At 44.6% G+C, this 12,767-nt stretch overlaps 1 protein-coding gene across 2 annotated transcripts in view; it reads left to right on the top strand.

Moving 5' to 3' along the window:
- MCF2L2 (MCF.2 cell line derived transforming sequence-like 2) overlaps nucleotides 1–12,767 on the top strand; it is a 168,865-nt gene that overhangs the window by 60,295 nt on the left and 95,803 nt on the right. For both annotated transcript variants that reach the window (XM_081139235.1, XM_081139236.1), the window contains exons 11-12: nucleotides 7,093–7,284; nucleotides 9,406–9,597. In XM_081139235.1, coding sequence (XP_080995361.1) covers nucleotides 7,093–7,284; nucleotides 9,406–9,597 — 384 coding nt within the window. The remainder of the gene's footprint in view (nucleotides 1–7,092; nucleotides 7,285–9,405; nucleotides 9,598–12,767) is intronic.

Here is a 12,767-nt window from a genome sequence, read left to right as displayed (position 1 = left end):
ATTATAGTTAGAGACATACTCTCCTAAAGAATAGGAACAATGGAAACTAAGGCCACTCTGGCTCTAAGAGCTCTCAGTTGTGGACTCTGAGCTGGAGGACTTTCTGCACCTGTGTGAAAACCCAGGTCCACCTGTACACCGACTTTCACTCAGGAATCCCATCCTTCCCTGGTGAGCAGCTCTTCTGTTATTAATGGTCACTGACAGCTAAACACTTTGGTGCTGAAGGCAGTCATCAGAAACATGTATCAAACAATGAAAGGATACAATTTCATGTATCTCATATGTTTTAGTTTCTCCAATATAGTCCCAATTTTATGTAATTTTAGTGGTGTTTTTTTCAAAAGAACTCCTTATAAAATATAGATACTATGTATTTTCACTTATGCACATTTATATATTAGAAAAATATGCCTCATCAAGCCTAGTACCTTTATTTTTGGTTTGAAAAATGTGTTTATAGCTACCATGAAGGTAGCTATTGACCTACCAGGAAGGCGTTCATTCATCAGCAGGTATTCCTTGCCCCAGGTTGTGTGATTATGATGGTGAACCAGACAGTCAAGACCCTGCTTTCATGGAGCTCACATTCTACTGGAGAGAGTCTAGAAATGGACAAAGTAATCAAATAAATACTAATACCTGATAGTGATAAGTGGCATGAAGAAGATGACAGGCTAGCAAAGAAAGTGACTGGGGTAGTCAGGGAAGGCCTCTCTAAGAAGGTGACCTTTGAACTGAGAGCTGGATAGCCATACAAAGATTTGGATAGTAGCATTCAAGGAAGAGAGCTGCCTTGTCCAGTGCCAGGTCTTGAGGCAGGAATGAGGTTAGTGAGCTCAAGGAATGCGGCTGGAGCGGCTGGAGCAGAGTAAGCCTGCTTGGAGCAAGGCTGTAGGGATTGGATTTCATTCTCAGTGGTACGGGAAGCCATTGCATTGTGTTTTAAATAGTGGGGAGGGATCGGCATGACTGCATCCACATTCTCTCTTCTGCCCACCTCCTTGGACCTGGGATCCTTGGTACATAGTTTAAAGACGGCTGACTAGGGCTAGGGGCACAGCCTGTGGTTGTGGGACATAGGAATACTCTGTGAACCCATGACCCATCTTTCATTGACAGAGTTCCTGAGCCAGCTGGACTAACCCACTGCTGATGAGCCCAGGCAGGTTGCTTTTACCCATCTTGTGTCTTGCTTACCCTTTTTTAACTTGTTTTCTAAAGGATGCAGTAGGTTGATTCCTCTGTCTTTAGGTGAACTGAATAAAGCTATCTTCTCATAGCCAGGTGCTCAGTTTTCTAAGAGGCATTTCTTCTTCAGATGATAAGGGCTTGGCTAATCTTTCCATTTATTCTGCAAAGTGTTAAAGGAACAAGGTGATATCCGGCTAGAATCTGTTGAAACTTGCTTAGGGTTTGTCCTTCACTCAGTGCTCAGGAGTCAACTTACCCCTGGCATGGCCACATACTGATTTCTGGTTTGTTAGTAACTTCCTAATTCTGGGTAGTGATATCATCCTCAAGGGTAACTCGGAGCCAGCTCACTGCCACATCCTGGTTGTATGCTAATTGAGCCTGCTCTTATATCTTGTTCCTGCTTGAGGGTTTAGCAGTACTTTGAGTGTTCATATTTTATTTTGAGAAACAGTGATTTCAGCCACGTCTCCTACTTCTTTTTATTTATTTATATATATATATCTTTATTAATTTCAGAGAGAGGAAAGGAGAGGGAGAGAGAGAGACAGAAACATCAATGATGAGAGAGTCATCTTTCAAGCCCACAACCGGGCATGTGCCCTGACCAGGAACCGAACCCCGATCACCTGGATCCCAGGTCGATGCTCAACCGCTGAGCCACGCCCGGCCGGGCAAGCTACTCTCCTACTTCTAAAAGCAGAACTTGCTGCCAAGTTTTTGGCTGGGAGGCATGCTGGGGCCTTGGGTGATGAACTAGCCAGAAACAGACCAGGACAGGGCAGGGAGAACCAACCCAATTTCAGGCTTGACCTCTCCCCACAAGGCCAGGGGCCAGCAGTTACACTACTATGTGCAAGAAGGTATGGAACCCAGATTATTAACCTCCCAGGGACATATTCTACTAGAGGGGCATGACTCTGTGTGTGTGTGTGTGTGTGTAAATTTTCAAACACATGCAAGAGTAGATTGACTAGTAAATGAATTCCCATATATCTACTGCTCAATTTCAATAGCCATTAACTTTCTACCCTTCTTGTTTCACCTTGCCCACTTCCCCAGACATACATTCCATCATATGCCATCGTCTCTGGGTCCATTTGGGTTCCCTGATACAGCAGCATCACTGTTTTTCACCACTTTCTTCCAGCGTAGACAGTCTCATCTTTCACCCTTCATAGCAGTAGAGTCCTTGGGAGAAATATAAGCTGTTATTATAGTAAAGATTTTTGAATTACATATTGCAATTTGACTACCCAGCCTTCTGAAAGGCTTGTGATCAGGCACCAGATTTCAGCCATTTCTTTCTATTTCTTTTTTACTTAGGTTTTATTGCCTATTTAACATGAACAGAAGCTGTCTAGTCTAAAACATAAGCTATGGTTTGGAGGTTTTACAGTAAAGTTCTTTGTAAGTTCTCTGAAGGATTTGATAGTTGTGGTTACACAGCCATTATTCAGAGCACGTGTGGGAGGCCAAGTGGGCTGGAAGGTGGTAACACAGGCTGTGGAGTCAGACAGAACCAGACTCAAAAAGCTCAGATCTGACAACTACCCGCTGTACAACCCTAGGGCCCTAGTAAAGTTTCTTAGCCTTTCTGAACATATCCCCTCGCCTGAAAAATGGATAATAATAATTCCCACCTCACAGAGGCCTTGTGAAGACAAAATGCCTTAGTGGTATAATAAGGACTTAGTAAGTACCTGGAACATAGTAGGTGGTCAGAACTCAGAAGCTATTATTATCCATTCATTTCAGTAGAGTGATTGTCCAGCCATCCAGCTGTAGCTCCTAATTTATATTTATGGATCTTTTCCCAAGATCCATTTTCACCCACTACTCACAGCTTACCTCCCAAATCTCAAATGTTGTAAGAGCAGTTTGGAAGGGTGAGATGCCACATGCAAGTGAAGGGTAAGCTGTGATCACCTTAGGGCTCTTGTGAAATATCCTGTGATGATGTAGTTCCCTGTTCCCAGAAAGCTGGTGCTATTCTTAATAAATTAGGCAGCTAAACTTAAAAAAAAAAAGTCAACAGATATTTTGTTGCCAAGCTTTCATGCTTCTATATTGACTAAAGTCAGACAGGTTTCATCAACCAAATGAGGCCTCTAAGCTTAGGCAGCACAAGTGTGGCATCTGTCTGTGCGTGGTGGTCGGAGCCGGGTTCTGGAGCCAGGCTGCCTGAGTGTGAAGCCTGGACCTTCTCCTTCCTACCTGGGTCACCTTGGGCCATTGTGCCTTCACTCCTTTTGTAAAGCAGCACCTGTGGTGAAGGGCTTGTTGTGAAGAGTAAAAGAAACAGTGTAAGCGTTCAGAACAGTGCCTGGCAGGTACTCAGGTCTCACTGAATGTTAGCTGTTGCCATTGACATCATAGAGGTAGTGGAGTCAGTTCTGTGCTGCAGAATGTCGCCCAGGTTCAACGTGCAGTGGCTGAGCAGTCCCAGGAAGAGTGTCTCATTCATTCTGCAAATATTTACTGATATCCTGCCATGCCAAGCACTGTTCTAAGTTCTGAGGGCACAGCAGTGAGCCACACAATTCAAAATTACAGCTTGAGGAATTCGCATCCTAACCTCCCTTCAGGGACGGTAACCAGTGCATCTGGGCCTTTGTTGTTCAGAACAAGCACACTGGGCATTAATCCCTGAGTTCTCTTAAATAGCCACTGCTTGATTTGTATATCATTACTCCTTTGTGTTTTGCACAACGATTATTTATTTTTAAGTACCTAATTTGTGCCGTGTACTGTTTTAAGTTGAAGAAGAGCTGGCTTGTGCCTACCGGGGTCTGTGCATAGTGAGGACAATAGGTATGTGATCACAGTATAGTGAAGTGTGTGCTCGGGTCAAGAAAGGCACAGGGTACTATGGGAGCACAGAGCAGGGGTGTCAGAATAAAATGGTGCAGTTAGAGAATGTTTGCTGGAGAAGATGAACTGTGAAGGGTGATATAGATTTAGCTCCAGAGGAGCATGGGTGCTGTGGGAGGTGGGAGGTGGGAGGTGGAGCAGTCGGCGGCAGGGGTGGAGAGGGAAGGATGGGCTTTCTAGGAAGAGAGAGCACGCAGAGAAGGCTTGGAGGCCTGAAGCTGCCTGGCTATTTGGGGAACTACAAATGGGTCATTAGTCTGGTTACAGCAGAGGATGGGGGTGAGGGAAGTGGAGGAAGAGGAGGCATGCATTGCTCAGGAGTTTGAACTTTCTCCTGAAGACCGTAGGAAGCGAGAAAGGACTGGAAGCATGGGAGTGATGTAGGCGTGATAAACATTGGAATTGCTGCTTTGTCAGCAGTGTGGAGCATGGTTTGAAGGACAGCCTGCAGGAGAGCAAAGAGGCAGCTATCCGGTCGGAAAGCATAAAGGCCTGGACAAATAATGACAAGAAGTTGGTAGAGAAGGGCTCAGAATTCAAAAGGTATTAAGAAGGGTGTGGGCTCTGCAGGGCTTGGTGAATGACTGGCTGTATAGGGGGTGGGGGTTAGAGATGGTTAAAACCATGAATCACTGTAAGCTAAGAGAGGGGCCAGTTGTCATCACCTGGGGTCATCATGACTCCTTGTGTTACTATAAAAAGTTAAGCTAGGGCAGATGTGGCAGACTGGATGCTCCCTGTGGTATGCAAGGGTGCGTATGATCTCTCTGCTCCTGGAGACTCTGGGAAGGTGGCAGTCATCTGCGGTGACTCTCAGGTCAGTGTCATTTTACACAATTCCAGCCAAGTAGATGACTGCATCATCTAGTGCACTGGTTCATTCATCCGTTCATTCATTCATTATATTGGTGAAATATTTATGGGATGCCTACTACTAAATGCCCTCATAGAGTTTACATATTGGTGGGAGTGGGTAAAGGAGGGAGAAATCATACATTGAAGTAAACAAAAATACTTTCAGATAGAGGTGAGAGTTGTTAGAAAATGAAAACAAAGTGAGGGAGAGGGCCTGGGTGGGGGGAGTTGCCGGGAGTGGCTTTAGAAACAGCAGTCAGAGAAGGGCCTGCCAGGAGGTGAACTGAGACGTTAGACCTGAGTGGCCATGGGAGGAGCATCCTGGGGAAGGCACTGAGGCAGGAGCTAGTTTGGTTGCCAGCCCTGTTTAAACCACATCCTTTACCCAGATAACTGCAGTAGCTCCTAACTGGTCTCCCTGCTTTGCTTCTTATGAATGAAGACCTCTCCTCAAAACCTCCAGTACTTTCCATGTCACGGTGAATAAAAGCCAAAGTGCTCACAGTGGCAGCAGGGACCTCCCCCGTCCGGTCCCTCCCTTCACTCACTGATTGCATACACCTCCTACGCCTTTCCTGCTTACTCCTCTGCTCCAGCCACAGTGCCTGCCTCCTATTACCTGAACACGTCAAACTTGCCCCAAACTTCCGGCCAAGTACTGCATGGCCTGTCCTCACTTCGGGTCTTGGGTTCTGTTTCCAGGGTTCCCAGGACCACACCCAGATTTGAAGATTTGCTATGAGGACACGTAGCACTCAGCATATAATCACACTTGTGGTTATAATTTATTACAGTGAAAGGACACCAGGCAAAGTCAGCAAAGGGAAAAAGTACATGGGGGAACTCTGGAGGATACCAGGTGCAAGCTTCCAAAAGTCTTCTTCCTGTGGTGTCCCTCAGGATTCACTTAATGCCCCTCGCAGTGCATTGTGACAACGTTGTAAAATGTTGTCTACCAGGGAAGCTCACTGCTCAGTGCTCAGGGTTTTTATTGGGAGCTGGTCATGTAGGTAGCCTCTGCCTGGCATATACCAGAATCCAGATTCACAGAAAGAAAGCAGGGCTTCAGCATAAAGCCTGTGGTTTTCACAGTTTAGGCATGGTAGGCCATTCTCCATGGGGATGGTAGGAGCCCTCCTGACATTCCTAGGTGCCACCTTGCAGGCAGGCCTTTCTCGGGATAGTCTTCTCGGGCCTACAGTGTTAACTCTTCAGCACAACTCAGCTAGCTCTTCTCAGTGAGCCCTTCTCCCACCATCCCATTTAAAATAGCAACTGCTCCACCAGCACTTCTTGCCCTCCACTCCCTGTTTAATCTTTCTTCACGGCACTCATCACTATCGAAGATAATATTTAATCGACATTTGTTTATTGTTTGTGTTTCCTATTAAAATGTAAGCTTCATGATGTCAGGGGGTTTTGCTTGCTATGTTTACCACTGAATCCTCAGTACCTGGAGAGTGCTTGACACACGGTCAACCTCACTAACATGTGAGGATCAAAAACAGAAAAACATGGCACGTGTGGTTAGAACAAAGCAAGCCATGCAGACAGAGGGAGGAGATGTGGTTGCTGAGAAGACGCCAGGTCTGCGCAGATGGCAAGCTTGTGGTTGCAGGAAGGTGTTTATATGAACATATTTCTTAAGTCTTCATGACTCCCCCATAGAGTGGTCCAAACCAGATCTTTACCTTTCCTTAACTTCACCTCACTCCCAGCTCTCCTCAGGGCCACACGTCTGTCTTTTTCCCTTTGCCATTTAGTTGACAGTGGAATCCAGAGCCTCCTATTCTGTGCAGTATAACACTTCTGCCCTAGAACTTTCCACATTGTAATAATTTAATTATTTGTATAATTTAATATGTGAGTTCTCCAGTAGGCTGAAAATTTCTGACTTGTTGACACTGTATCCTTGGTGCCTACCCCAGAACTCAATGAATGCTTGAATGAATGACTTGCTCTTCTCCAGAGTGCAGATGACCCTGGACTAGGCCACACTTTTTGCGAAAGGAAGAGCTTGCCTAGGTTCCCCAGCCCTACACTCTCAGCCTAAAACCTGAATCAGCATCTCCCTAGCCTCCCTCTAGGATTAGAGCACACAGTGTCAGGCAGGCATCTGCCTCACCATGCCCTGGCTGTGATGCTTGGCTGTGCATGTTCACTTTGCAGGAGCCCTTGGAAAAAGCCCAGCTGCTTGCGATAATTGGGGACCAGCTCATCCAAAGCCACCACTATGCAGCAGACTCTATCAGACCCAAGTGTGTGGAGCTGAGGCACCTCTGCGATCACTTTATCAATGAAAACAAGAAAAAATATGACATTTTAGGAAAGTCTTTGGAGTTGCATAGACAGCTGGACAAGGTGAGCAAAACAAAGCTGTGACCATGTGTCTGCAAAATTTTCTGTAAAGCAGCTTTAATCATACCTGACCTCCCTGCCCCACATGGTTGCTGAGAAGATAAAGAACTTCATGTGAAACAGTGCTCAAAAGGCATTAAAAGCTGCAGATTCTAGGTCATAGAGGCGCTGAAGGTCAAAAGTGCTCAGCTATCCCACCACATCCTATTAGAATGAACTAAGTCCATTTCCCTCTGTGCGGACCCAGACTTAAAGAGTGTTTTGGCTTGGCCCTGTGGGACTCCTCCCCACCCCCTTCAGGTATATGGAGACCAAGAACTATATTTGCAAAGTGCTTCTTCTCACCTGAAAGCATCGGATTGTGAATCCCTTTGGAGAAGCTTAAGTTATAATAACGATTATACACTCCTACCATTTATTGAGCACCTACTATGTTCCTACTGGGAGCATAACTATGTCATCTATTTAATCTCATTTTATAGAGTGAGAAACTGATATTCAACCTGGTTAAGTCAGTGGGTTGCAACATTTAGTGGATGAGAATTGCCAGGTGAGCTTGCTGTATTGCAGATTCCCTGGTGTGCCATTCTGGAGACTGAGATTCAGTAAGTCTGAGATGATGCCAAGGAGTCAGTGTTTTCATCAAGTGTCCAGGTGATTCTGGTGCAGGTGTTACAGGAACGCACTGAGAAACCCTGGGATAAGTGACAGCCCAAGACCACACATGGAGTAAATAGGGGATTGCAGATTTGAAGTCAGGACTGCCAAATTCCAAACCCCAGGCTCCTTAGACCAGATAGCAATGTTGTGTGTGCAGAGGGATCATAGGGAGGGAGGGAGTTTGGCCTCTGGTACCCTTTGGCAGTGATCTCTTGGGAAAGTGCCCAGTCAACAGGGGCAGTGATCTCTGGAGCCTTCTCTGTCAACTCTTCCTAGACAGCATGTGGCTCATGGCCATGAGTTGGTGAGCTCCATTCCTATAGCCCTTTCTCTCTGATGGCTGGGGGCACCTACCCAGGCTGTTTACACCATCCCATTGCCAAAGAGATTTTTAAGGTCAATGAAATACAGCTGTTCCAGAAGCAAGAGGCTCAGGAGGACCTGGTGAGCAGCCTGCTCTGTGTGCTGAGCTCTCTGCAGGATCAGCTACTGTTTCCCTCGCTCCGTATCTGCTGTAGAGACAAGCCTAATGCTGAGGTGCGGAGGGTGTGTGTGTGTTTCCGGGAGAGCATGCAGCCACTGTGACTCTGCAGAAGGCCCCAGCTTAATGTTTCCTGCAGATCTAGGCATGATGTTTCAAGACAAAGTCTTCACAGTATATATTAAAGCATGATTTCATATTATTTTGAAAATCCAAAAATGTAGGAAAGAGGAGGAAAAAAGTTACTGATGGACACCTATGCATTCCACTTCCCTTCTCATCCCCACACAGTGGTAATCATTAATCTTTAAATATCTTCATTGTTTTTTGTTATTCTAAAAGTAGTACGCATTCAATGTAGATAATTTAGGGGAAAAATAAAGACATTATTGCTGTTCTGAGTTACAGAACTTTTTATCCTTGGATGTCTTCCTGGGAAAGACAAATGACAATAAGTGCAAATGTGGGCAGAGAAAAGTGGTGTTTTTGTTAAAAGGACAGTCCCTCCTTCAGGAAGGCATGTAGGGGCTGGGTCTGATGCCTTATTCATGACCCTGTGCTCTTGTAACCAATTAGGAGGCAAGACAAGTGGCCTAGAAGGTCAACCCGAAAAGTCATTGATTACATTTCTCTGTAGTTAGACCTAATCATTGGTTACATGTCTCTATAATTAGACCAAACTTAGAAATGCTTCACTTTCTCCTCCTGGAGGGTAGTAATTACTGTGAGTAGAAAACAGAATAATGTTTACACGATTCATTTCATTGATTGGGTGGCTTCCCTGAGAAGTGGACAGATGTAAAATTATCTTGGGTTTGTCCACCTCTCGGTTGTATTTACAGTGGTTAGACCTCTCAACTTGATCCTGTCCCTTGACAATTTCCCAGTGTCTTGGAGTCCTGGTAGACCCAGAGGAGCTCAGACCTCCTGAGGACTGTTGTGGCCATGCTAACTGCACAGGGCACTGTGTTTCTTTTCAAAAGGTCAGCCAGTGGTGTGAAGCTGGAATCTACCTCTTGGCTTCCCAAGCTGTAGACAAGTGCCAGTCGCGAGAGGGTGTTGACGCTGCACTGAACGACATTGAGGCATTCCTGGAAACAACAAAGGAGTGCCAGCTGCCCAGACCCAAGGAGTTTTACAACCAGTTAGAGCTGGTCCTCACCCCTGACAGAAAGGTAATCTTGATGGGTTATTTTCATCCTGGGGTTGGGAAGGAGGCATCGAGGGCCTTTGCCTGTTGCGTAAGAAAGTCGATATAGGATATACTGAGATGGTTAACTAGTTCTTGAGCTCTCAGGTGGCCTCTTAGACTCCTGGAAAACTGACTCTTTACAGTCTGACTCAACTATCACCTTCAGTCATTCATTTCTGTATACATCCCTATGAGCATCTCTAATGTATCATGCACTGTGCTGAGGACACAGCAGTGAACAGAAATAGACATGGTTCCATCCCCCAGGCAATTTACAGTTTAGTGGGAGAGGCTAAACACAAAACACAAAAATGTGTTCCAAGGTGAGATAAGTGCTCCAGAGTTGGGATTCAAGATCCTATCAGGTATATGGCAGAGGAACTTGACCTGGACTGGGGGTGATTTGAACCAAGTCCTAGATAATGAGAGAAGATGGGGGTCCTTTCCAGTCAGAAGGAACAGAATGAGTAGAGAAGAGGGGGAGTCCTTTCCAGTCAGAAGGAATAGCAGGTGCAGAGGTCGCAGGGCTGGAGGGAGCCTGGCACAAGTGCAGAACCCAAGGGACAGGGTAGCTGGAGTGCAGAGAACAAACAAAGAGTGTTTGGGGTAAGATTAGAGAGGGAGAGATAAGGTGGGCTTTGTGGGTGATATTAAGGAGTTTGGCCTTTAGTCTAAGAACAGTAGGAAGTCACTACAGAATTTAAGCAGGGGAATAACTTGATCGGATTTGCATTTTGAGGGGAGCACTCTTCTGTGAAGCCAGCAGAGTTATGGGTTGTGTGCCTTCCACTAATATCCACATCACTTTGTACGTACCTCTGCTTGAATGGCTTTTTCACCTCTTTTGAGTCATAGATCCTTTTGAGAATCTGATTCACCTATTTTTAGGTAGTTTGATATAGTCAGTTTTTACAAAGGCATGGGCAGGCTTTGGGGAACCCAACAGGAATGGTGAAGTGCCCTGGGGCTAGCAAGAAACAGGGATCAGTTACCACCCCTAATCCTGAAAGGCAAAGGGGACCCAGGAAGTGATAAAGCTGTGACTGTAAGAAAGGCCACTGGTAAAGGCTGTGGCTTTGGGCAGAGAAATACAGCCACTGGTGGAGAAATATATACCCAAAAGGTCTTGGGTTTGATTTCCGATCAGGGCACATATCCAGGTTGCAGGTTTAATCCCTTGTTGGGGTACACATGGGAGGCAACCTCTCTGTCTCTGTCTCTGTCTCTGTCTCTGTCTCTGTCTCTCTCCCTCTTCCCCTCTCTCTAAAATCAATTTTAAAAAAAATATCCCCAAAGCCCATCTATTCTTCTTTTGGTTTGAAGTAGAATTCTAGGTTTAAGATTAAATATCCTGTGTGTTAGAGAAATTTTTATCCACTGAAGAGTAATGACTTTGTTGTCAAAACTGATACTTTATACATATAGAAATATTCCAAGATATATGTATATACACAGGTTGGTATAGACACATGTATCTCCTTACTTGGACAGTAGAGAGGCCGAGAAGCAATGAGACACCAGTATCAATGAGCACACCTAACGTTCCAGATCTCGGTTTCTAACACCATTCTCCAATAAAAGAGACCCAGGTTCTTTGGCGATATGGCTGATTCTAGAACTGGGGCAGGAAATATACAAGGTGACCCTAGAGCATCTTACAATGCTAAAAAGTAAGGAACTGCTAAAAACAAAACAAACCAGCCCAGCTGGCATGGCTCAGTGGTTGAGCTTTGACCCATGAACCTGGAGGTCACGGTTTGATTCCCAGTCAGGGTACATGTCTGGATTGCGGGTTCACTCCCCAATAGGGGATGTGCAGGAGGCAGCTGATCAATGACTCTCTCATCATTGATGTTTCTATCTCTCTCTCCCTCTCCCTCCCTCTCTCTGAAATCAATAAAAAACATATCTTTAAAAAACAAACAAAAAAACAAAAACAAACCCCTCAATGATGGAACATAGGAGGCAATTGAAAGACCTTCCCATGGCCAAAGCTGGAACAATTTGAGCATCAAAATAAATAGTGTACTATTGGATTACAATCCAAAGTATAAAATAGATCTCCATTAATTCAAACTGATATAAATAAATGATGGAATAAATAAATAAATAAATAAATAAATAGGGGAGAGGAAACTAATTTCACATGCAGAAAATTATTTCTGCATGTAATAATTTTTTAAATAATAAAAATAACATATCAAAATTGATTCAACCATATCAATAATAATCCAAGTTATTTATGTAGATGCTTAGCCCTCAAGGAGGTGGAACAAAACTTCCCCATTCTTACATGCGGGCTGCATATACTGATTTTGTTCCAAAGGGTACAGTATGGGGAGGGAGAGAGAAAGAATGACTTCACAGTGGAGAAAACTAACACACACTACCTCAGCCAGGTGATCATGGTCAACGTTAAGTCATGCAGATAGTACGTACCCTTGATGTGATGTGATGAAAATGGCACTTTACTTCTCTGGTCTTGCCCCCCAAAACCATAACTTCAGTCCAATCATGAGAAAAACATCAGATAAATATCAACTGACAGACATGCTATAAAATACCTGAACAATATTCCTCAAAGAGTCAAGGCCACTGAAAACCAGGAAAGGCTGAGAAATGGTCACAGCCAAGAGGAGTGGAAGTCATGACAACTAAATGTAATATGATATCCTGATGGGACCCTGGTGGGGGGAAGGCACATTAGATAAAAAGTGAGGAACCTAACTAAAGTCTGTACTTTATTTAATAGTAATAATTTTTTAAATAATAAAAATAACATATCAAAATTGATTCACTAACTGTAACAAATGTACCATAGTAATTAGTGTAAGCTGTCAATAACCATGGGAACTGGGTGTGGAGTATAGGGGAACTCTATACTATTTTGCAATTTTTCTGTAAATCTAAGACTATTCTAAAAAAGAAAATGTGTTTCTGAAGAACTGGTACGCTAAGTCTAAAAGGCTGAATCCGTTACACTTCAGACATAACGATGATCGAAAGGACATCAGTCATTAAACTGTTGTTCTCGTAGCAGCCAGCGCGTCCGTGTCTGAGGCTCCTCCAGGCACGTCCCTAATACATGGCCGTTGTGCCTCCCCCTTAGTGCTGCTGTTGTGATTTTTCTCCCTCATTCACTTTCACACCCCG

The sequence above is a fragment of the Miniopterus schreibersii genome (genome assembly GCF_964146895.1).
Source record: "Miniopterus schreibersii genome assembly, chromosome: 5".
NCBI classification, from domain to species: domain Eukaryota; kingdom Metazoa; phylum Chordata; class Mammalia; order Chiroptera; family Miniopteridae; genus Miniopterus; species Miniopterus schreibersii.
Note: the sequence above shows the minus strand (reverse complement) of the source record. Positions and strands in the feature narration are given on the sequence as shown.